This window comes from Buteo buteo, chromosome 18 (assembly GCF_964188355.1).
Source record: "Buteo buteo chromosome 18, bButBut1.hap1.1, whole genome shotgun sequence".
In the NCBI taxonomy this organism is placed as follows: Eukaryota; Metazoa; Chordata; class Aves; order Accipitriformes; family Accipitridae; genus Buteo; species Buteo buteo.
The window spans coordinates 28,419,485-28,444,052 of NC_134188.1; the positions used below are offsets into that span (position 1 = coordinate 28,419,485).

The 24,568-nt window shown below is 55.3% G+C and overlaps 3 protein-coding genes across 6 annotated transcripts; all 3 read right to left on the reverse strand.

The window, feature by feature from the left end:
- Positions 1-841: 841 nt before the first annotated feature.
- Positions 842-6,753, reverse strand: P4HA3 (prolyl 4-hydroxylase subunit alpha 3). The gene is made up of 13 exons (XM_075050292.1): positions 6,529-6,753; positions 5,833-5,975; positions 5,351-5,571; positions 4,358-4,507; positions 4,211-4,262; positions 3,872-4,029; positions 3,610-3,786; positions 3,100-3,164; positions 2,756-2,915; positions 2,255-2,317; positions 1,895-1,963; positions 1,328-1,424; positions 842-1,127 (listed from the first exon to the last, which is right to left on the reverse strand). The coding sequence occupies exons 1-13, from the start codon at positions 6,627-6,629 to the stop codon at positions 1,057-1,059; spliced, it is 1,527 nt and encodes a 508-aa protein (XP_074906393.1). The 5' UTR covers positions 6,630-6,753; the 3' UTR covers positions 842-1,056.
- A 4,120-nt stretch (positions 6,754-10,873) lies between these two features.
- Positions 10,874-12,889, reverse strand: NEU3 (neuraminidase 3). 4 transcript variants are annotated; one of them, XM_075050295.1, is made up of 4 exons: positions 12,858-12,889; positions 12,341-12,395; positions 11,995-12,225; positions 10,874-11,850 (listed from the first exon to the last, which is right to left on the reverse strand). In XM_075050295.1, exons 2-4 carry the CDS (start codon positions 12,365-12,367, stop codon positions 10,891-10,893), a joined length of 1,218 nt encoding a protein of 405 aa, XP_074906396.1. In that variant the 5' UTR covers positions 12,368-12,395; positions 12,858-12,889; the 3' UTR covers positions 10,874-10,890. The 4 variants fall into 4 exon arrangements, with proteins under 4 accessions (XP_074906396.1, XP_074906395.1, XP_074906394.1 ...); XM_075050294.1 differs by having other exon boundaries at positions 11,995-12,228; positions 12,858-12,884; XM_075050293.1 differs by lacking the exon at positions 12,858-12,889 and having other exon boundaries at positions 11,995-12,228; positions 12,341-12,473.
- A 175-nt stretch (positions 12,890-13,064) lies between these two features.
- Positions 13,065-23,994, reverse strand: SPCS2 (signal peptidase complex subunit 2). The gene is made up of 5 exons (XM_075050297.1): positions 23,899-23,994; positions 16,915-16,998; positions 16,409-16,573; positions 14,726-14,856; positions 13,065-13,997 (listed from the first exon to the last, which is right to left on the reverse strand). Exons 1-5 carry the CDS (start codon positions 23,935-23,937, stop codon positions 13,811-13,813), a joined length of 606 nt encoding a protein of 201 aa, XP_074906398.1. The 5' UTR covers positions 23,938-23,994; the 3' UTR covers positions 13,065-13,810.
- Between the last annotated feature and the right edge of the window lie 574 nt (positions 23,995-24,568).

Sequence of the window (24,568 nt, forward strand, 5' to 3'; positions counted from 1 at the left end):
GAGGTGACGGGGTGGCCTGGACCCCCCTGGGGAGCCGGGTCTCCCCAGGCTGCGGTACCCACAGCCTCTCCGTCCAGGAGGATTTTAATCTCGTCCAAACGTCGCACAGATGAGGCTGGATGGATGTGGAGTTGGGGAGTTTCTAGGTAGGGGCTGATGGTGTCCTCCAGCTTGACTCTCGCTTCATCCGGGCTGTCCCCCCTCGGAAGCGCCCGGGGAGAGCAGCATGGAGCGTGGGCTCCTTGCCCGATCTCCAGGAGTTGCCGGAGAGCCCTCCTGCCTCTTTTTGCCTTCCAGTCACGCAGGTGCTGTGGTCAGGCTGGAGAAAGGGAGCTTGTCTGCGGGGCCCCGGGGGAGCGACACTTGCGCAAGCGTGGTCCGAGCACGGGCAGGCTGGGGGCCAGGGCGGCTGGAAGGCAGTGGCTGCCTTCTCCCTCCCCAAGGTCCCTCTTACAGTGACTGCCCTGAAAAAAAAACCCAAACACCCTTCTGGGGTGCAGAGGACGGGGGGCCCCCATGCTGTTGTCGGGATGAGAGCAGAGTATGGGGCTGCACGATCAGGCCCAAGATGCAGCCAGGCACTGCAGCAGGTTTCTTTGAGGAAGGATAGTGTAGTGTCTTTGCTCTGGTCCGCTATGGCCATTCTGTTCACTCTGAAGCCTACCGATTACCATAGAAATACCACGTCACTAACCGCCAGTCCTTTTAGCAGAGAGACTTTTCATCTAGGGCTGGAGGAGGGGGCTTGAGGGCGCATTTAGAGTCCAGGCTGGAATCGGGGTGGGGCAGGGATGTGGGGGGACACAGACGCATACACACCCCCACATCATCCGGTCAGGTACCACACTGAGGTATTTCCCCCCGACTCCAGTTTAGTGTCTTTTGACTTTATTCTCACCAGATTCAGCCATGGCTGAGCAAGTGCCACCACCCCTGATAGCACCCCGCGCCGCTGCCAACCCCGTCCCTCCCTCCTCTCGCTGGCAGCCTTGGGGACACGCTGCGCGAGGGTGGCTTTGCCACCCACGGGTGCTACGTCCTTGAGCCCACGGCAGCTCAGTCTTGCGGGTCAGTGCTGCACGGCCGCCGAAACTCCTGCCCGTGCTCGTGGATCCACTTATTTGCCACTGGAAGGGACAAGGACAAGGACCCCTGTCTGCCTCCATCCCCCTGCACCCCTTTCCGAACCCGCTCCAGTATTGGAGACATATTTTTCCCTATTGCCCAGAATTTTTCTGGGTTCCCAGCCCCTCTCGCCTCCCTGCTGGCAGAGCTGCCTCTCCCAACCCCATGTCACCCCGGGGTGACACCAGGCACCGTCTCTCACCCCACTTGTCCCCAGCCAGGACGGGGCAGCCAGCGTGCAGCGTGTCCCCGTCACCGTCCCCGTTCCTCCGCAGGTTCCACCAGAAGAGAGCTGCATTCTGTGGAGCAGAGAGGGGGTGGGAGCTCTGGGGTTTGGCACCCCTAAAACAGAGCCGGGAGCCCCAGAATTGGGGTTTGGCACCCCAAAATGGAGCTGGGAGCCCTGGGGTTGGGGTTTAGCACTCCAAAACAGGCAGGAGCCCAAGGGTTGGGGCTTAGAACCCCTAAAACATAGCTGGGAATGCTGGGATTGGGGTTTGGTACTCTAAAACAAAGCCAGGAGCCCCAGAATTGTGGTTTGGCACCCCAAAATAGAGCTGGGACCCCTGGAGTTGGGGTTTTGGCATCCCAAAACAGGGCTGGGATCCCCGAGATTGGATTTGGGCATCCCAAAACACAGATGGGAGGCCCAGGGTGGGGGTTTGGCATCCGGACAGGCTCGGCCACAACTCCCTGCGAGAGATGAGGCACAAAAGAGCAGCATCCCCCCCTTCCCTGTTCCTGGGGGGCTCATGCAGGTCTCCCTCACCTTAACCACGGGCACGCTGAAGTTGGCGTAGATGAAGGCAGTGGAGCCGCCAGCCTCCACCGCGCTCAGCTGGAAAAGGAGAAAAAATATGAGCCATAGCTCTATCTCCCCTCTCCCCTGTGATGTGGCTGCTTTCCATGGGGAAACTGAGGCACAGAACCTCCCTTTGTCCCCCACAGCACTTCCCTCGCTACAACATGGCACAGGCTCTTAAATGCTCTGCAGATGTTGTCATTTAACACCCCACCATGGTTTGGTTTAGGGCTGCCCTCACCCATCCCAAACCTTGTTCACTCTGAACCCTACTGATGGCCATGCAAGTGCAGTCTCTCTAGGCTCGGAAATGGGGGGAGAACTCACGTAGATCATGACTGTGGCGATCCTGTTGCCCGACTTCATTCTGTAAAGGGGGCTCTTCCTGGACTGCCCCAAGAGCAAGGAGGTGGGGACAGTCAGTCCCACGCTGACACGGCTTGGCCTGGAGGTACCTCACCCTAACAGAGCTGGTGGCTGAGCTGCCCCCAGGGAAATCTCTCCCTCTCCCTTCTTTTCTCTCCCTCCCTTCCCAGGAACATCCCAGGCACTATCCCAGGGAGCACCATGGGGACACCCCCAGGGACCTCCCCCCCAGGCAACCATTCCAGGACCATCACGGGGACCACCCCAGGCTCCACTTCCAGGACCATCTGAGGGACCAGCCCAGAGAGCACCCCAAAGACCACCCCAAGGACCATTTCCAAGAACATCCCAGGGACCACCCTGGTGACTGTGTGAGAGACCACCCCAGGAACCATCCCAGGATCACCCCAAGGACCATCCCAACAGGAACCACCCCACGGACCACTCAAGCAGCTCCCTGACCGTGGCGTGGTCGAAGTGTGGCTCGTAGTGACCTCCCAAGCCATAGTTGACCACCTGCAGGTACTCGGCGTAGGGTGGCCGCAGATCCAGGCCGGTGACGGCAGCGATGCGCTGCTCCAATACCCTCACCACCGGGTCGGCCGTGTCCTTCAACCAGGCGCTGCGGGAACACCCCACCTTCAGCCCCCCCCCAAAATTCACACAGGGCTGGGCTTAACCCTCGTGGCACTGCTGGGTGTGGAGGACCCGGGCTTCCCCAGCATGGCTTCACCGCCACCTTGGTGGTGGCAATGGGGCCGTGGTGGTCCCACTGGCTGGAGGACAGGGGAGGGGGTGGCTACTACCTCTTGCTTATCCGGTACTCGGCTTTCTGCTGCTTCTCTCCAGAGGCGACCACGGACCTCTGCAGCTGGAGGACACATTGGTGGGGGGGGAATGTTGCTGCAGATGGGGACCCCCCACACCAAGCAGGGACCCCAATCGGGGTCAAAACTGGGGGGGGGGGGTGGTTTATACCAGCTGGTGGCCAAACAGCCCCACCCCAGCGTGTCCCACCGGGGTGATGGAAGCAGTGGTAGCAGTTGGATCCAAAGCAGTTGGGTGTCACCACGTCAAGCCTGGCTGGGAAGGGGTTCAGGTGCATGCATGGACCTGGTTTCTCCCCAGAATCTTTTGGGGGGGGCCTCGGTGCTAAGCTGGGCTCATCTCCCCCCCAGTGTCTCACTGCAGAAGTCTTTGGCCAAGCCCTGGCTTAAAACCCCTCCTATCTCTGCATGCTCAGGGAGGTCCACCCTGGACCACCAGCTCTTGGAGCATCCTCCTCCAGGAGATGGACAACCCTGGGGATGGCTCACCCAGGGTCCCGCCAGCTCCTTGATGGTCTCAGCTTCGGCGTCGCTGATGAAATCATGGTACAATGCCACGTAGGGCCGGATCCGGACCACCTCCTTCTTGGCAGGCTGGAGTAGGAGGTAGGGGCTGCCGTTGGTCTCGTAGGAGCAGCTAAGGCGCGGAAGCTGCTCCGGGGACGGCTGGGGAGAGAGACGACCAAGGAGGGTATGAGGAGGGGGACAGTGGTGGGGTGGGGGACCGTGGCACCCCCCCTGCCAGCCCCACCTGCCCCCCCGGGCGCTGGCACAGCTCCTCGTAGGCATCGCGGCTCTGCAGGCGGGTGCCATTGGGACGCCGCAGGGGTCCGGCGCTTGCCGCCATCCCCGTCTCCAGCAGCTTCTCGTACTTGGCCACGTTCCTCGCCACCCTTCGGTTACTGGGGTCTGCCGGAGAGGTGGTGTCACCCGAAAACGCTGTGTCCCCATCATCCCCCTTCCCCCGGCATCAGTCCCTGGAGAATCACCCCACGTGGGGGCAAGAAATGGGGTGAAGGAGGCTGGTGCCATGAAGAGGTGATGGGGACACTCCAAAACCTCTCCCCACCTCCAAGGTTGCCCCACATACCGTAGTGGAGAAACTCCTTGGAGAGGCTCAAGGCATGGGAGATGTTTCCAGCCTGGATGGGGGAGCAGAGAGCCCATGAGCATCCCCGTGCCCACGGTTCGGCTCCACCGGGCACCAGGGTGATGGGGATGGGACTCACGGCTGTACCATAAAGTAGGAGAAGGCGAGATGGTCCAGAGCATCCTCCAGGCTGCTCCGATCCTCGGGATTCCAGCTGCCATAGGAGAGGCGGAAGAGGCCGACGGCCTCCTCCAGCCACGCGATGGAGTGGTAGTAGTCGCCCGTGTCGTAGGCCACCTGCGAGGCAGCGCACCGCCCAGACCCGCCGGCTGGGCCAGCCTGGCCTGCATCCCATCCCCACCCTGTCCCATCCCATCCCATCCCATCCCGTCCCATCCCATCCCATCCCATGCTCTCCTGTACCGTCCCATCCTCATCCCATCCTGACCCATCCCATCCCTTTCTCACCCCATCCTATCCCCATCACCATCTTCATCCCAATCCCACACCTATCCCCTCCCATCCTGTCCCTACCCTGTCTCATCCTATCACATCCCATTCTATCCTATGTCATCCCATCCCATTGCAATTCCCACCCATCCTGTCCCATTACATCCTGTCCGCTCCCCATTCCCATCCTCATCCCCATTCCCACCCATGCCATCTCCATCCTGCCCCATCCCTTCCTTTCCTGTCGCATCCCCATCCGTCCCCATCCCCACCTCCATCTCATGCCATCCCATCCCACTCTAACGCTCCATCTCAGCTCTGCAGTGATGCTCAGAAGACTCTGCCCTGAACAAAAACCTCTATCAAAATATCCAAATCCCCTCCCAGGGATTTACAGACCCACTTTTCCCCCTGGGCGGGGACCAACCCTGTATCCAACCAGGATGCTGGGGTGGGAGGTCTCCCCCGAGCCACCAGCTTGCCTCTTCCCTTTCCTGAGCCACAAAGCAGGGAGAAGGCTCGTTATTTGGGCGAGAGCCGAGAGGCGATGGCAGGCAGGAGGATGCCTGCAGGCTGAGTCAGAGAGGCCCCTCCGCATCCACGTGGGAAGAAAACCCAAAGTCTATCCCTATGGAAGCCACAACCCAGGCTGGAAAAGCTTTGCGGTGGGCTGACGGGGTTTGCCCTCACCTTGCCCACGTGGAAACAGTCATCGGCGGAGAGGGACACGCGCCGGCCAGGGCTGTAGAGGGGCGGTCGGCTGGCGCCGGCTGGCTGGAAGACGCCGTTGGCCATGCCCTTGACGCTGAGCGCGTAGACATCCTGCAGCCGCATCAGTGCCCGGGCTGCCCCGTCCAGGTCCTCGGCTCCAGGCAGCTCCTGCTCCACCTCCTTGAAGCCGGCATGAAGTGCTGAGCGTGGGTAATGGGGTGCACGGAGGGAGATTAATGAGCTTTTGGGGTGCAGTCACCCTTATCAGCCCTTCTCCATCCCTGGGGACTCCACATGCTGCTCCTCCACCCATTCCCCTGCTCCTCCACCCATTCCCCTGCTCCACCACCCATTCTCCTGCTCATCCATCCGTTCCTCTGTTCCTCCATCCACTCCCCATCACCTCCTGGCTCTCCTCAGGTGACAGAGGGGACACACGACCAAGCACCCCCCCCCCGTACCCTGGGTGTTCTCGGTGGCTTCGTCACTGTAAATGACGTTGGGCCAGTCGGAGTGAAGACGCTTGATGAGGCTGAAGGCCAGCAAAGGGTTGTCCACCGAGGCCTTGGGGTCCTGGTGCAGCGCCTGGACCTTCTCGTAAAACCTGCAAGGCACCCACTGGGTGACACTATGATGCTCCTGGGTGGTGACACCCCTGGGGTGGGCTCCAGGGTCTAGCCCCCCCACCCCATAGTGGGGCAGCTTTGCCCCAGCATCCATCCACTTTTTGGCCAAGCCAAGGGTGAGGAAACCCCACCGTGGGTGCTGGACCCCATCCCTGGTGGGACGTGGGGGTGGCCCATGCCTTGGCGATGCCGTGACCCACATCCCCGGTCCCCAGCCCAGGGTTGGGGGGGGACTATGTCCCCCTCCTGGGACATGGCTGGGGGGGGGTAGTGGGGTGCCCAGTGTCCGGTCTGTGCTCCCCATCCCCACCACGATCCCCCAAGCTCCTATTAAGGGCCACCCCCAAAAATTGGCAGCTGGGGGGGGGTGTGTGTGTGTGTTAGCTGGATTACCCCCCCCTCCTCTCCCTGCCAGGAGTCGGGCGGGGAGGAATATGGCTCCTAAGAGGGGAGTGGGTGCTCCCAGCGCTGCGTGGGAGCGCCCACGCGTGATCGCGACCAGGTGTGGGTGGGTGGGTGGGGGTCCCATACCTGGCCAGGCGGCGGAGGCGGGCGCTCTCCTCCCGCAGGTAAGCGCGGAGCCGGCGGAGCAATCGCCCCTCGGAGCCCAGAGCCCCCCGGACGCTCAGCATGGCCGTGTAAGTCTCGGCCGGGGCGGGGGGGGGCAGCGGCAGCAGCAGCAGCAGCAGCAGCAGCGGCGGCGGCGGCGGCACCCCCAGCCCCAGCCCCAGCCCCAGCCCCAGCCCCAGCCCCAGCGCCCGCATCCAGCCGCCGCCGCCGCCGGGAGAGGCCGGGGGAGGGCGGACGGGGGGGGGGAGGGAGGGAGGGAGGGGCGGGGAGGCCCCGCCTTGGGGGGGTGGGGGGGTGGGGGGGGTAAGGGGGGTGCCCCGGATCCGCCACGCTGGCTGGGGGGGGTGGGGGGGGTGGGCGGAGTGCTGCTCGTCCCCCCATCCCAGCCTGCCCCCCCATCCTCCCTGCCCCCATCCTGCCTGTCCCCATCCCATTCTGCCCATCCCATCCCATCCCATCCTGCCTGTCCCCACCCCATCCCCATCCCATTCTGCCCATCCCCATCCCATCCTGCCCATCCCCATCCCATTCTGCCTGTCCCCATCCCATCCTGCCTGTCCCCATCCCATTCTGCCTGTCCCCATCCCATCCTGCCCATCCCCATCCCATCCTGCCTGTCCCCATCCCATCCCCATCCCATCCTGCCCATCCCCATCCCATCCTGCCTGTCCCCATCCCATTCTGCCCATCCCCATCCCATCCCCATCCCATCCTGCCCATCCCCATCCCATCCTGCCTGTCCCCATCCCATCCTGCCTGTCCCCATCCCATTCTGCCTGTCCCCATCCCATCCCCATCCCATCCTGCCCATCCCCATCCCATCCTGCCTGTCCCCATCCCATCCTGCCTGTCCCCATCCCATTCTGCCTGTCCCCATCCCATCCCCATCCCATTCTGCCTGTCCCCATCCCATCCTGCCTGTCCCCATCCCATTCTGCCTGTCCCCATTCCATTATACCCATCCCCATCCCATCCTGCCCGTCCCCATCCCATCCTGCCTGTCCCCATCCCATTCTGCCTGTCCCCATCCCATTATACCCATCCCCATCCCATTCTGCCCGTCCCCATCCCATCCTGCCCATCCCCATCCCATTCTGCCTGTCCCCATCCCATCCCCATCCCATCCTGCCCATCCCCATCCCATCCTGCCTGTCCCCATCCCATTCTGCCTGTCCCCATCCCATCCTGCCTGTCCCCATCCCATCCCCATCCCATCCTGCCCATCCCCATCCCATTCTGCCTGTCCCCATCCCATCACCATCCCATTCTGCCCATCCCCATCCCATCCTGCCCGTCCCCATCCCATCCTGCCTGTCCCCATCCCATCCCCATCCCATCCTGCCCATCCCCATCCCATCCTGCCTGTCCCCATCCCATTCTGCCTGTCCCCATCCCATCCCCATCCCATCCTGCCCATCCCCATCCCATCCTGCCTGTCCCCATCCCATCCTGCCTGTCCCCATCCCATTCTGCCTGTCCCCATCCCATCCCCATCCCATTCTGCCTGTCCCCATCCCATCCTGCCTGTCCCCATCCCATTCTGCCTGTCCCCATCCCATTATACCCATCCCCATCCCATCCTGCCCGTCCCCATCCCATCCTGCCTGTCCCCATCCCATTCTGCCTGTCCCCATCCCATTATACCCATCCCCATCCCATTCTGCCTGTCCCCATCCCATCCTGCCTGTCCCCATCCCATCCCCATCCCATCCTGCCCGTCCCCATCCCATTCTGCCCGTTCCCATCCCATCCTGCCCATCCCCATCCCATTCTGCCTGTCCCCATCCCATTATACCCATCCCCATCCCATCCTGCCCATCCCCATACCATCCTGGCCCCATCCTGCCCTGGCCTCAGCCTCATCCTGCCTGTCCCCCTCTTGTCTGTCTGTCCCCAAACTGCCCTGGACTCATCCTGCCTGTTGCCATCCCGTCCTGTCCCCATCCTGCTTGTCCCTGTCCCATCCTGTCCCCATCCCATCCTGTCCCAGTGGGGTGAGGGGGGTGGGTCGGGGACATCCCGCTGGGTTCCCACCAACACTGGGGGCAATTTCTCACCCTGGAAAAACCCCTTCGTGCAGAAAACCTCGTTGGAGCGGGCGCGCAGGTGCCCCATCTGGGGGACAGAACCGCAATGGCACCCCAAAACACCACCCCCCTCCCCAAGCTGAGCACTCCCAGCCTCCCTGGAGCCTCCCAGGGAAAATGGGCCAGAATTGGCCGATTCCCAAAGGAAAGGCCAAGAGAAGTTGGGGAGTGTGTGTTTCTCTCAGGGCGGCTGCGGCTGCGCCGAGGGGCCAGCCCTGTCCTGCACCACGGGGGGGGGATGATGGGTGCAAGGACATGATGGGTGCAGGGCTTGGGGTGGGCATTGCTCTGAGATCTTCTGCTCCAGGGTCTGGGTACCGTGTTCCATCGCTCGGCCATGTCCCATGTCCCGAACACTCAACCATGTCCTTCACCCCCATCATTCCATGTCCCATATCCCGTCACTCACCCGTGTCCCCCTCACTCCATGTCATAGGTCCCCATCACTCAGCCATGTCCCGTGTCCCCACCACTCAGCCGTGTCCCCATCATTCCATATCCCATGTCCTCATCGTTCAGCCACGTCCCATGTCCCCATCACTCCACATTGCACATCCCCATCACTCAGCCATGTCCCACATCCCATCGCTGAGCTGTCTCCCGTGTCCCTGTCACTCACCCATCCCACATCCCCATCATCGCATGTTGTATGTCCCCATCACTCCACTGTGTCCCATGTCCCCATCACTCCATGTCCCCATTACTTAGCTGTGTCCTGCATCCCCATCACTCAGCCGTGTCCCAGGTCCGTTGCTCGGCCGCATCCCGTGTCCCCATCACTCCATGTCCCACACCCCCATCGCTCAGCCGCGTCCCACATCCCATCGCTCAGCCGCGTCCCGCGTCCCCATCACTCCACGTCCCATGTCCCCACCACTCAGCCATATTCCACATCACCGCATCATCCCCCTCCAGATTCTCCCCCCCCGCCAACACTCACCCCAAGCAGCCAGACAAACACCACCCCTCCCCAAACTCCAGTGCTTTCCTCAACCCCCCACCCCCTGCCCACCTTCACACGGGTCCCCCCCCCATCCCCTGCGTCCCCCATGTCCCCGCCAGCAGCCGCCGCAGCAGGCCGAGCCGTCGCCCGTCGCTAAACCCCATCCAGCAGCACCCTCCGCCGCCAAACCCCACCTCCCCGGTACCGAACCCCATAAATACGACCCCAGGTGACGCCGGCGTCCCCACACCATGACCCTCCCGCGCCTGGCCCTGCTCCTGGCCCTGCTCCTGGCCACCGGTCCCCGGCCCCCCATCGCCGGCGTCCCCCAGGACCCCCCCGGCGACGCCGTCCCCACCAGCGCCCGACCTTGCGCCCAGCACACCGGCCGCTGCCGTCGCTTCTGCTTCGCCCACGAGACCCAGCGCGGACATTTCGGTTGTCCCCGGCGCTACCGGTAAGACGGGGATGCCGGGACTGGCCCCCCCCCTCCAAAATAACTGGTAATCCCATGACCCTGGGGGGGGGGTCATCTTCTCTTCCAGGTGCTGCGTGCCCAAAATGTAGCGGCGGGATGGAGGTGACGATGCTGGGGGCCATCCCGCATCCTTCCCCAGCGGGGTCATCTCCCTTGGGATTTTCCCAATATTGGCTGGATTGCACCCGTTTTGGGAGGATTTTATTTGGCAGCAGCACGTGGATGTGAGGTTGCTGTCACTGTCGGGATGCCACAACCTGTCCCCTAAGGAGCAGAATAAAAAAAAAACCCCCGAGATTTAAGTGCTTTTTCCCATGGGAATACGGGGCAAAACTCAGCCTGAACCAGCAAAGTGAAGAAAACGGGATTAAAAAATGGTAAGAAAGGGGAATTGTCTCTCTGCCACATGGGGAGGACACAGGAATTGCCAGTATTTTTAACTAAACCACCATTTTGGGGTATTTTTTTCCCCAGGGGACTAGCTGATCTCAGTGGTACCTTCTGCTTTTTTGCCGCTACCAGGTGAAAAATGCCGATTTTTGGTGACGCAGCAGCATTTCGGGTGCCGTGCCGGCATCCCCCCAGCCAACCCGCAGCAGATCCTCCACGCCCACCCAGGTTGCCAACAACATCTATCTGATGGGTGATTAAAAAGCCAAGCGTTAATCAAATAAAAGCTATGCGATGGCGAGCCTCCGGTGCATCTAAAATGTCCCCGGTGAGGTCCCGGCATCTCTGTGCATGCCAGCTCCGGCTGCTGGCGGTCAGAAGTGACACTTCTCCCTCCCTCCCCCCCTTGCTAAAATGGGTCTGTTTTAGGAAGTTTTGAGGTTCTGCTCGCCGCGGTCAGAGGTGTCCAGGGTGAAGAGGCAGAAGGCGATTTCCTCGCAGGCGCTGGCGGTGCCGCACTCGAACAAGCAGCCGAAAAAACCGCCGGGGCACACAGCCAGGTCGGAGTAACCGGACGGCCCCGGGTGCAGCACCCACGGGTGCCGCCAACCCGCTTCGTCCAGCGGCGAGGGGTTGAGATAGATGCCCAAATCGCGCCGGCGGTGCCGGTCGGTGGGGTGGGAGTAGAGTAACCAAGTCGGTACGTCCTCCTTGCCGGTCGGCGCGGCGAAGCTCACCACGCTGCCCTGGCACCCCCGCGGCGGTTCGCCCAGCGCCTCGCACCGCGCCGAGCGCTCGAACCGCAGCCCGCAGTCGGTGCTGAACGCCACGGCCCGGCAACCCCGCGGCGCTCGGGCGTTGCAGTAGAGCAAGGGCTGGCGGGCATCGCTCCCACCGATTTCGGCTACCTGGCACTCGCCCGTCTGCCCGCCGCCGACCAAGGCACCCTTGCGCCAGCGGCGCCCGCCGTCGTCGCTGTAGAAGACGAGGGCGTGCTGCCGGGTGCAGCAAGGCAGCGGCACGACCCCGCACAAGCACCGATGCACGTAGTAGGTGTACGCCGGCACGACCAGGCGCCCCGAATCCAGCTGTACCCCGTGGCCCGGCCCCACGGCGAAGGTGGCCCAACGGGACAGGTCGGCGCCGACGGCTTCGTCCGTCACGTCCCGCAGCGGGGTCCAGCGGCGGCCGCCGTCGGCGCTGGTGGCGTAGCAGAGGCGAGCGGCGCTGCAGCCCCTCCAGATTTGGCACCGCTCCGTCTTTCCCCGCTCGACGCAGATACAGAAGAGGAAGACGGTGCCGCTCCTCGCATCGTAGAGGGGACAGGGGTTCATGGTGCGGCGGCCGGGCAGCGCCAACGCCGACAGCTCTTCCACCGGACCCCACTGTCGGCAAGGAGGAAAAGGGGGTTCAGCCGCCGGACGCGCCGGCGTCGCCGCACCCCGAAACCGCTCGGCATCGCTCCCGGGGATGAGCTCGCCGTGACGGAGGTCGCCGCTTGTTCCTACAGCCCGGTTTGGTTTTCTCACCTCGACCGAGGAGCCGTGCCAGCGGCCCCGGCGCAGCACCAGGTACTTGGCGTCCTCGTCCCTGGCCGAGGAGCGCTTCTCGGCGAAGGCCAGGAAGGCGGCGGCCGGGGGGACGTAGAGCAAAGCCGGGATGCGGTAGGTGACCCCGCTCGCTTGCCGAAACAGCGTCTCCCGCGGGAAGACCAGTGGGGATCCAGGTGGGGTGGGGGGGGTCTCGCCGCCATCCCCCCGCTGCTGGCAGGGTGGGAAGGTCAGAGAGTAAAGGGTTAAATGCTGGCCAAAAAAAAAAAAAGGGGGGGGTGGCCCTCATGCCCCCCAAGATGGGGGGATAGGGATGAGGACTCACCTTGAGGCAGGTGATGGCCCGGGACATGGTGGCCCCCCCAGTGGCCCTGCTGGGACTGAGCAGGGTGGGGGGGTGTGAGAGCAGAGCCCCTCGGCGGGGTCACATCCCACCGTCCCCCCCTCCGCAGTGTCCCTCTGTGCCAGAGGGGCTCCCCTACCCCCCCCAAGGCTGTCCCCAAGGGCTCTGCACCCCCCCGGCCCCCCAATCCCCCATCCCTTTTAGCACCCCAGAGCCCCCATCCCACCACTCCCCCCCCCCCCCGCACCCCACCATTCCCCACGCACCCCCAATCCCCCCATACACCCCTTTCCCACCCAGATCTCCCCGTGCACCCCCCCCACGTCCCTGCAACCCCCCCCATAACCTCCCCTACACTCACCCATTCCCCCCCCCAGGCCCAGCCCCTCTCTGCACCCCCTCAGCCCGACTCCCTACACGCTCCCACTCCCCCCCACGCACCCCCTTTTCCCCTACACCCCCTCCCTTCCCCAATTCCCCCCCCAGCAGCCCCACGCACCCCCCCAGCTCCACCAGCCTCCGCCGCGCCGGTTCCGTCCCGCTCCGCCCCCGCCCGCCCCTTCCTGCAGCTCCCGGCCCGGCCCCCCCGATGGCGGGGGGGGGGGGGGGGGGACGGAAAAACGCGGGTGGGAGAGGTTTAACTTGAACCACCCCCCTTGCCTTGAACCGCGAAACGCCCCAGAGATGCTCCGGAACAGGTTTGACGTCGGTTCTTCCCTTTTATTGAGAAAAAAAAAAAAAAAAAAGAGAGAAAAAAAAATTTTTTTTTTTTTTTAAGAAAATGACGTTTTATCGAAGGGTATGCTAATAGGAAAGGGGCAGCGGGACCAACAGGGACAGTCACAGCTCAGAAAAGCCCTTTGCTTTCCTTTTTTTTTTCACCTTGTAGATAAGCATCGCGGGCAGAACATACAGAAGTAGCATATTTGTCTTCTCCCCCCCCCCCCCGCCACCCCAACACATAAAAGGCTTTTTTTATATAAAACAATCCTCTACCCCCAATCAGATAAATACAAAAATAAAGAAAACTTGTTTGCAAGCAGACAGTTGCTTTACAGAAGGGTTTTGTCCTGAATTCCTACCGCAAAAGGGAAAGGCGACGTTAGTGAAATGCAAATGGTAAATCCCAGGTGCTACATGGCATGGAGCCGTCCGATAAAGCACTGCCAGGTAAAAACGGAGGAAGCCAGGGTGGCATCGTGGGTGACAAGTCCCCCCTCCTGAGGGTCCCCATGGGCAAATCCTCCTCTGCGGTCCACCACAAGAAAGGCAGGGACACAGACCAAGGCTTTCCGTAGCTTCAAAAACCTTGGATCCAAGAGTAAAAACCCTACTCATCCAAAACGGAATAGGATTTCAGGACAAAAACAGAGGCAATGATTCACTCTCTTTGCTATTTTACTTTATTGGTGTTAATTTAGCACGTTCCCAGGAGGCAGGTGGTGTCAGAAATCATTTTGTTTTCCTCTCCAGGGCCAGACTATCGTGCAGCTTGGACACCTCCGGCTCGTAGGCCTCCATGACTAACGTCCCGTTGTTATCGAAGAATTTTGCGATGGATTTGGTGAACTCGGCTTCCCTCTGCTGTTTGGTTTTCCCACTGATGAAAGTCAGCTTCAGGGTGTACTTGTCATCAAACCTGCAGGAAGGGCAGAGAGATTTCAGAGCAGAATTTGTTAACAAGACACCAAAAAAAAGCTGACAAGAAAGCCTCATCTTTGTTAAGGGGAAAGCCCCCAGGAATGGAGGTCCCCGCCCCCAGCACCCCACATGGACACTAACAGCTACAACATGCAGGTATTAACTGTAACACAATTCAGTATTTTTATATCTTTTGTGATCAATTCCCCCGCCCCAATTAAGGAGAAGCAAAATGTGAACATTTGTGGCAGATAACTGCTTGGCACTGCTCCCATTTCTAGATTGGGACATCTAGATTTTCATGGAATGAAACAGATTTGTAGGTATAAAAATAAAGGAAAATATTTAGGGTGATCCTACAGAGAGATACGGATGGAAACAGTGCACATGAGACCGGCAAGCCCATCACAGATTGCTGTTACTTCTGAGTAATAACATTCTGCGGTGAGTATTCATCACGAGTTGCCTGGGAAGCCACAAAGATCATGGCACAGTAGCTGATCCTTTGCAGAAAGCTCACATGCCCAGTGCAGACACCCCACTATTGCAAAGACACCAATATTTTCCCCCATTTTGTTTAGGAGTTATCCAAAATGCAGCTTTTCTGCCCCACCGTAGAGCACGCGATAGCTACAGGCGTGCACAGCACAGGCAAACCGAAGCCGTGCCAGTACCGCACCACCACACTCCCGCTCGCTAAGCCCGGGCTGACAGAGCCAACGATACCGTTTGAGGCTGGAGGAGAGCTGCCAAACGTCGTCGGGGTCCATCCCCGCAGGGTCTTTTCTGTGAGCTACGAGGAAAATACTCTTTTCTTTGTATGAGGTATAGATAGTCAGGATTCCCATCATCACAAAATATGTAACAAAAAAGTTAAGGAAACTAAGAAGTTGCAATTAGAAATAGAAATTAGGCAGAGAAATTGCTTGGATCCCATCAGACACCATCGTTTAACCACCTCTCATGACATTACTGTTCCAAACAGGAAGCTTGGCTGATGCCTCGTTAGCATGAGAAATTAAATAATAATTGGGACACTTTCTTAAATCTTTGCCATTGCACAAGAGCATAAATCAACGCCTGGAAGCGGCGGGGAAAGCAACAACTCCCTACACCCCTTCCTGAAAGGGATTTCTCCAGCCACATAAAATTCTTTGTTCATGAAACCATGAAGTAAAGTGGAAATTACAACAACGAAATGCTATTTTCAATTATTTTGCTAAATTTTTGGAGCAACATCTGTTGGGAGATAGTGGGAAAAGGTGAGACCAAATGAGTCACAGAATTAATTGCTGTGCATTCCTCCTAAGCACAGATAAAGCAATTAATCTTTGTCATTTTTGGAATTAAATCATTTTAAGTGGCTGCAAGACTTATTATCTCAACATTTGTGCCCAAAGCCAACCAGAAGAACTGTAGCCTGGAATAATGAAATGACTTGCCCACAATCATGCAGCCGTTAGCAGTACAGTGACTCCCAGGCCAGCAATAAGTTTCCAGGCTACCAGTTCACGCCATCTCACTGGTACCATCCAAACCGCCCTTGAAAGCGGGCCCATCAGCAGCCCTTGGAAAGCACCGCTCATCTGTCACATACATTTGTTGTAAAACCTCTACAGGCGTCTGTCTTGCTAGAGGAGCTGCAGGGAAATCGGTGCCATGCTGACGCTCTAAGCCCAAACAGGGAAACTCCCCCCCGCACCCTAGCCGTGCTGTAATACTGGAAATTTAAGAGTTGATTCTAAACAGGGTTGGCATCTAAACATTTAAACCCCAATTTGTAGCGCTACCCTCCTAAATGCAGCGTCTGCTCCTTTTCAGCAGAGGTGCTGGCAAGAATTACCTCCATTTTACTCTTCACTCTTGGTACCTGATCTGTCATATTAGGGAAGAGCAGGTGTCTCTGTAACCAGGCTATAGGTAGAATTAAAAACAAACAAACAAATGAACCCCCCCCCCAAAAAAAAACCAACACAAAACACAAAGCAAACCCCTGAAGCTTTCAAGGGCTGATTTTCAGTTTGAGATGAACACACCTAAGTGGAGGAGTCTCTATGCAGTTGGCATCCAAGACCTGAGGAATCTGCCCAACCCAGTCAGGAGCCTGGAGAGCAGATCAGCTGCCCAGGCAGCTGCTGACTCCTCTGACGTGAGCTGAATTGCTGTCCAGGCTTCCACGCTGCTACAGGGGAAGGCTGGACCCCCAGATCAGCCAAATTTAAGTGCGTTGCACCCAGACAGGCAGGAGTTTTGCCATCACATGAAAACTATTTGATTTTCAGCTGATCACCACACCACAGGCAGTAAAATTCCCACAGGCCTGAAAATGAGAATACAGAGAAGGGTTTTCTTGTGCTTTATGGGGAAAATAAAACCCTTCCGGTATAAACAAGAAAACATATGTAAAGGATATGATACAACACAAAATGCAAGAACAGGTTTGGATTCAGGGAAAGGGTGCAGGTAATCCCAAATCAAAGCTACAATTGCGAAGAGACAAGAGATTGTGCAGATGATGAGGCGGCCATCAATCAAACGAAAATTTTCAACGTACTTGTACTTCTCCAGGAGAACCTGCGGGAGAAACATGCAGCTGAGTTTATTTTGGGCTTTTCATAAATTTGACAAACCACTTCTGGAAAGGATTTAGATAAAACAAGTCTCGATTATAGGGGTAAACTGAGCTGAAGCTTTATGCAGATTTAATGTCTGCCTCAGACATTGTAATAATTGCTGATACTCCAAGAACAACCACTGCTTTAGTCATGGGAATCAGAAGAGATGCCACAGAACCAGCATAGCTATGGGCACTTCACAATCAAACCAAAAAAGTTTACAGTTTTTAAACTAAATGTAGAAATCTAAGAAAATAGAGCGTTTCCCAAGAGGGAGAAATCAGCAGTCGCAGAACATACCTTTTTGGCAGAATCGTCCAAAGAATTTTTCACAGCTGAACCGTCCCATTTGTCAATTTTTACCGGCTTGTCGTCAATCTTCCACTGCAATGGAAACCAAATGGAGTTAAGAGAATTTGGCACAGGTTAGCCTTTCATTTCAATATATTTGTTCCTGTCGTGAGCACAAAGATAGGAGGCAACCCAGAAAATACCTACCTGTTTGGGAAAACCTGACCAGAGATGGAGGGAATCCAGGGCCTGTTACACAGCAGTATCGCACCAAAAATCACCTCAGCTCCAATGTACCATTACCCTTGCAGATTTAAGCTTATATATCTTGTCGTGGGCACTGAAGGTATTTGGTGAAGTGACTTTTTACATCAGTTCTATCCTAATATCGATTCTGCGTTTTGCTGCTCCTGCTGCCATCCACAGAAAGTGTCAGTTATGACTTAATTCTTGCTTTTGAGGGTGTTCACGCTTTTCAGCCAAACTGTTACAAACAGACTCTTTGGGGATTGATGAGAGGAGGAAAATTTCAGGGCACCCTTAACAATCCGAGTACAAGGCAAGAATATAAAGGCACAAACAAGAAATGAAGTTTCAGTCAGATTATCCTCCAGAATGAAAGCAAAAGACTCTGTTGCTCTTCCATATTCAGATTTTCCTCAGAAGCGGGTCCTTCATCAATAATGAATCTCAGATACAACGGCTCAGCTTTTCAAAGGGGTTAATTTTCCTCTGAACTATATTATTTTTTGGTGACGCTATTCCTTTTAGCCACGGTCAGACACATGAGTTTGAGCCGTGTGTATTTTAAGTCAGAGCTTGAATTTTAGCTGCCATTAGAAGCAATTCTCAACTTCACTCATTTTATTTCCTGCTCCTGAAGCTCAGAAGTTGGATTTATTAACTACCTGTCAGAAGAGCTCATTTCCCTTCTCCGGCAGGAATGAAACCATTTTAAAGTAAGATGTAAAACCTGATCTACTTCCCCTACACTCGTACAGGGAAAAGCCTGATTAACTTTCAGGCTCTGCAGGTATGAATTATTAGGTGCACAGCAAACATCACTGTGTGTGCACATGCAGTAGTTGGTTTATGAGGGACAAAAGCAACAGCCAGAAGCATTTAAAAGACAGGGACAACATAGAAAGAGCACTCACAACAAAGTTACAAAATATTTTAGGTGGTTACTTTTTTGTAGTATTTTTTTTCTAGGGTTAATTGACACATTGACACATGAAAAATGAAAGCCAAACACTTTGCCATGAAAGGATACAGAAGAATTCTTTCAACTATTTACTTTTCCTTATAAAAGCATCTACAACAGTTTTATTTCTTGCCCCTTTGAGATTCCCAAAGATTGAAGTATCAAGAGCTAGACTAGGGAGAGGAGAAAAATACTTTTTTTTCCTAATTAGTGAACTGGAAGTCAGAAGTCTCTAAGTAATAGCACCAACACCCAATCCCTGTTTCTTTATCCTACAGATAAATTAAAAAAGCTTTCAAGAAACCCATTCGGATTTGACCTCACTGCTCCCAGGTGCAACCTCCATTTCTCATGAGGGAGTGGAGGGAAAGCCAACAAGCCTGTCAACATGAAAATGTACTCTGCTTAGCAAAACCCTAAAATAGAGTACTCTCCTGAAACAGCATCAGCTACAGAATTATTCTTGCAGGGTGCAGAAAAGTCCTGTTATTTTAAAAGACAAAAATACTGACTAGTAAGACACATGCAAGACACAGCACAGCTGGATTCACTACTGGATACACCAATAAGTGAACCCTGAACTCGGATGCAACTGTGGGGAAATACTCTGTCCTTTATTGTAGTTGTACAGGTCAAGTGAAGACAAGCCTTACCCAGGAGGGAAGGCATCATTCAGCCTGCAGAGTTTGTTTTTGTTATTGATAAAACTCCATGAAGAGGCTCAGTCTTTATAGCTGGTTAACTCTTCCCCCTGATGCTTTTTACAAGTAATAAAGAACAAAATGAGTGAAAAGTTTTTGACACCACAAGGAACCTCCACACGCCATTTGAAGCCTTCCTTCAGACCAGATCTGCCTTTAAGTACAGCTGTGATTTTTTTTTCCAAAGGCCACTAAAGGAATCATTTTGAAGAAGTAAAAAATATGTCTGAGCAAATATTTTGAATAACAGTTTTCCACATTTCTAGGGCTAAAACAAGACAATCCTTAGTATAAAATATGACAGTATTCTACAGCTTGTTCCTAAGTGAGAGCAAGAATCCAGAGATACTTAAGAAGATATTACTCAAGTGGTGTTTTTGTGATATGTTTTACGATTAAACATTTAATATTGGAATCTTTGCTTTTGGCAACAGCAGTTTTCCTGGTATTACAGCACAATGCAACTATCTCCTTGTCAACACTCAAGTTTTTAATCAATCTTATTATGTCTGGTTTTAACTCCTAAAGCCCAAGAGGATGGAATCAAGGCTTATGCAAAAATTTCACCTCCTCCCCTCCCAAATAAAACCAACAGCTTTCTAGATATATTTGAAGACAGAATAGTTGGAAAACACCAAGGAGAAAAGCTTGGGAATCAAGAAATAAATGAAAATAAAGCCCCAGGCTTTTTTGTTTTTAAAAACCCTCAACATTTTAAAGCTATTTTATAGGCACCCTGGAAACCAGCCCTGGAGGCACAGGACTGCTAACACTTCACTTGCAGAAGGGATTTGCACAGAGGGGAATATCTGTATGTAAAATGAGTCAAGGCACTGCCATAATAACATATATGAGACACTGGCATAATAACGTATATCCAGGAAACCCGTGATAGACCGAGAACAGGATTCTTGCCTCTTGCTCTCTGTCCCAAGCCACCTGACACTGGAATTGCCAGATAACATCAGTGATATTTAACTGATACCATAACAGAGAACCAGCACTTTCAGGGGTAGATGTAAAGCCCACATGACATATTTTTTGAAATAAAGCTGTTACTGGGGGAAAAAAAAAATATCTAAACTTAGACCGCCTAAAGCAAGGAGCTGAACCAGCAGTTCTTCAGTTCTTGTTCAGGCTTCCCTGTGACTAAGGCTGTTCTGTTTCAAGACAGTAACAGCTTGATAATCTCAGGGCAGTTCACATCAGAAGGGACCTCGTAATGGGGACACATCTGTGGTTTGGGACTTCAGCCAGGCAGAAGCTTTAGCCCTCCCTTTACCTTGGTCATGATGTTCCCATGAGGTTACTTCTAACACGGTACAGCACTGCAGTGCTGCTGCTGCTTCTCTTAATTCTTCCAGGCTGATTGGCAGGACCAAAGAGGTAGGGAGAGGCTGGGATACTGCGCTGGCACCCGGAGTGCCAGTGCTGTGGAAGAGGAGCACAAGGAGGTGCTCAAAGAAAACAATCAACATCCATGCCACCTCTGTGTCCAGATGTGCACAGAAACATATGCACATCTGTACATTGATGTCTATACACCAGTGCAACTGTGGGCAAAACCTTTGACTGATGGCCATCCCCACCTTCAGCTTGGAAGAGAGACAGAGATTTGGCCCCTACCACCAAGAACTCGCCCTCAAACAGGGGGGAAAGCCTCCACCCCCTCTTGAGTCTGCAGAACTGCCCTGCCTTGCCTGCGGAGGTGGGGAGGGAAGATGAAGCTGCACCGACGTCCTGTGGAGCCTGGCAGATGCAAAAACGTCTGCTCCTCTGGCTAGTGGATGGTATTTTTCAACCAGTAATTCATTTTGAGCACTTCAGGTGTGAGCTCCAAAGGCTTCAAAAGAAAAGCTCAGATTTTGGTTCTAGCCTGATGGGGGGGAACCCAACCAGTTCGAAACAGTTTTTTAGTTTGGGTGTGTTTTGACTCCTTTTTAAAAACCAAGTGAAAGGTTATCATACTTGTCCTGAACACATCCCATATTATGAATGGAAAGCAAATATGGTGTTCTACAGCCAGACACAGCTTGGAAGTGGATTTGGTACTTGAAAGTGTACCTGTGTAAGAACGAGGTTTCAGAGGAAAGGCTGAAATATAGCCAGTGGTCAGAAATGCAATTTCAGAAAGCTGCAAAACCAGTCTGACACCAGAAGCACACAAGGGCCCCAGCTGTTCACATCTGAGTAAAGATGGTGCCTGCAGCTGGATTGCAGCAGGGGAGCATTCTGCTGTTAGCTCCAAAAAAAGGAATAGCAAAACAAGTGCTTGCTTTCACAGCAGACACCACAGGATCTGAGAGCTCACAGGGCTCATTTGTCAAGCTATCACCTTCATTTAAATCCCTTCACAAAGCTCCCTCATAAGCACAAGGCATGGAAAAATCCTACGGGAGAAATTTCAAGATGTTTCACATCACAGAAGACAGACATGGCACAAACTTAACTTTTTTTGCCCCTGTCTTATTCCTTCTGCTGCTACTGTCAGCCTCATTTATATCACGTCCAATTTTAGCCTGCAACATCTTCTGGGTAGCTAGCTTGTCTCTTCAAATATTGCTCTGAAGTTTATGGCACACTGTGGGTATTAGAAACATAAATAATCAAATCATACAGTAAAAAAGATTTGTTGCCACTGCAAGAGGAGCACAAGCGTAGACTATATAAACTCTTCAAGGGGAATAACATTTCTGCATCTGGTCTGTGTTTTCTGTTACAAGGATGAAAAGAAAGTAACCTCCCCTTCCTAAAGCCAGAAACTCCTCAAACCAGGACACGCAATGCTGCAGCTGAGGGAGGTTGGAAGAGCCTCAGCAGATGATGCACATCAACTCCCTGAAGGCACACAGCTGACACTGCAGCTGATTGCCTTTTCCTGTAGGTTGGGCTGCAGCCCAACAGAGCATCGAGTCCCAAACCACAGGTCCCAACCCCCCCCCCCCCCCCCCCCCCGACATAAATTCTAAAATAAGTGACACCACACACCACGACCCCAGCACAAGCAGGATTTGCAAGTGGCACAGTCCAGGGACACCTCACTGCGCTTCAGTTCCCTCCTCTTCCTCTTGAAGGAAGAGTCGTAGCAAACTCCAGGGAGTCAGCGCGTCCATTCTCAGCTCCAATTATCTCAGCCTCTGCCTTGGAGGAAGGAATTCTGGACCCCGCTCTCCCCAAAATACCAGTGCTGCCTGACTGTACTCACAGTCAACATCCCCTAGTACCAGACAGCTCCTTCTGACGCACAGGAGCGGAAGGCAGTTGCAGCAGTTGGTAGCCAGGAAGTGGTTTTAGTCCTGGAACTTACAAAACCTTAGAAGATTTTGCTCTAGTAGGGGCAGAATGTGGTTAATAACTTAGTGTTGTGCTAAATTGGTGAAATCTCAGGGTGTTTGAGATGACTGTAGCCACTGCTGCACACCATTTTGAATTCAGCGGGTGTGCACTCTTAGGTGGTCCTGGTAAAGTGAGGAGAGGTCAGGGGGAGCTACCTGATTATCACAAACACTTAAAGAACATGAGAAGGACAAAAAATGGGATAGTTAAAACACATATCTCCCTAATCTCACCCTGATTTAGCTTACTAGCAAGGTACGAAAAGATAGGCTGAACAAGCAACCTGTCCTAAGATTTTAAAGCCTCACTGATAACCCATTATTTCTATGTTTGAGAAAAGCCCAAGCCAATTATGGACCTAAGGCCAAAATTCTCCAGGTAATACCTCAGCAATACATATACCAGTTCACAGAAACAACCAGATTTCATTTAAATCATCCAGGGGGAGGAAACGAAGGCACACAGATCAGCATGGAGGAGAGAGGGAAAAGGAGACAGAATATTATCAAGTGTGTGTATGTACTTCAGGTAGAAGCCCTACTGAAACTATTCAATGGTTTCTCACTAGAGGATTCAGCTCCTACACCAACAGCGTATTTCCCTCACCAATGACTCCTTTTCCTTCTGAAATAACTACACCTCAGCATCCATAGAGCACAGCAGAAGGAACAGGAATGCCTCGAGAGCATGACACTTTCCAGAGTTCTTGAAGTTTAACCACAAAGCACTGTCATTTCAAAACCGAAAGCTGAGCACATTTGCAGGAGACAGCCAGAAATAATTAATTAGCACACCTTTCCCTAAAAGCACTCGTTCAACAACTTGATCTACTGTTCTAAAGATCAGGAGAAAAACCACCAAATTTGTAGGGATAGTAAGGATAACGTCATCTCAAACAGATGCAAGAAAACAATGCTCTTTAGAAACAACTAATATACATAAATGAATGAAAATCAAAGTGTTTTCAATTGCAGCCACCTGTATTTTGAATTTCAATGAAAGACGCCAAATACACCACTCTGAAGATACACCCTCTTGCACCCAGAGATACAGATGCAACTGCTTGCATCTTCTTGTGGAAAAAAAATGCCTCCCGGTCTTTAGTTTCAGCTACCAGGCTGCCAAATACCACAAAGAGCTGTGACACAAACACCTGACCGCTTAAAACTCAGCCGAGATCAAAGCCGCTCTGCAAGCAAGCTCCTTTAAACTACTGAGACAAGACTAGGCTTATCAACAGACTTTTACGGTACGCTCTGCTCCACCTGACATCTCTGCCATGTCCAGCGTTACTTTCCTGGCAAAACACCCGCCGGGAGGAGCGCAGCTGTACCGTTAGCCGGCCTTTTGTCAGGACGGCTGGGCTAAAACCAGCCATGCTGGCAGGAAAAAAAAAAAAGAAAAAGAAGCGGTCCCCTACCCGCGGGACGCTTCCTCCCTCCCCGGTCCCCCCCGGGGCCTCTTCTGCCGTTTACTACTGTCCAACTCCTACAAGAAGGCAGCTACGGGTGGCAGCGACGGGGTGCCGTGCTGCCGGGCGGAGGAGCTCCCCACAGCTGAGGCGGGGGATGCCCCTCAGCAAGGCGGCGGGGTGGGGAGGGACGGGATGGGACACTGAGGCCCGAGCTCAGGGCGGCTGCGGCTCAGCCCAGCGCCGGCTCGGCTCTGGGGACGCCGCTGAGGAGAAAGACGGCACCGCCGGGAAGGGGAACCCCGGGAGGGCCGGACCCCGAGTGGCCCACGGCACGGTACCTTATCGAGCAACCCGTTCCTGCCGCCTTTGGCCGCCATCTTCTCACCACCCTCCGCCCCCGCCCTCACCACGCAACCTGTTCGCTCCTGATTGGCTGCGCGCGGGGGCCGACGGGAGCGGGCGGGCGGAAAAGCCGCCGCCTCGCGGCCGCGTTGCACGCTGGGAATTGTAGTCCGCCCTCCCCCGCCCGCGTTCCCCGTTGTTATGGCGACGGAGCGGCGCGGGGGGGAGGAGGAGGAGGCGGCGGCGGCGGCGGCGCGGGGCCCGTTCGGGCAACGGGGACGGGAGAGCGGCTGGGGCGGCCCTCGGTCCGCGGGGTGAGGGGTGGGCACCGCCGACCGGGTGGGTTGCCTGGGTCTGGGGCCTGGGGAAGGTGAGGGGGGAAGCCGCTTGCGGGGTCTCTCTGGGCCGTGGAGGACCGTGAACTCTATGGTGGTGGGGGGATGTATGTGAGGAGTGGGTGTCTGGGGTGTCGTGAGGGGGGTGTGAGGAGTGGGTGTCTGTGGTGTATGTGAGGGGGTTGTGTGAGGAGTGGGTGTCTGTGGTGTCACGGGTGTGTGTGTGGGGGGTGTGTGTGGGAGGGTGCCCACGGGTGTACGTGAGGGGTGGGTGTACGTGGGCTGTGGGAGGGTGTTCGTGTGGGGGTACGTGGGTGTGGGAGCCTGCTAG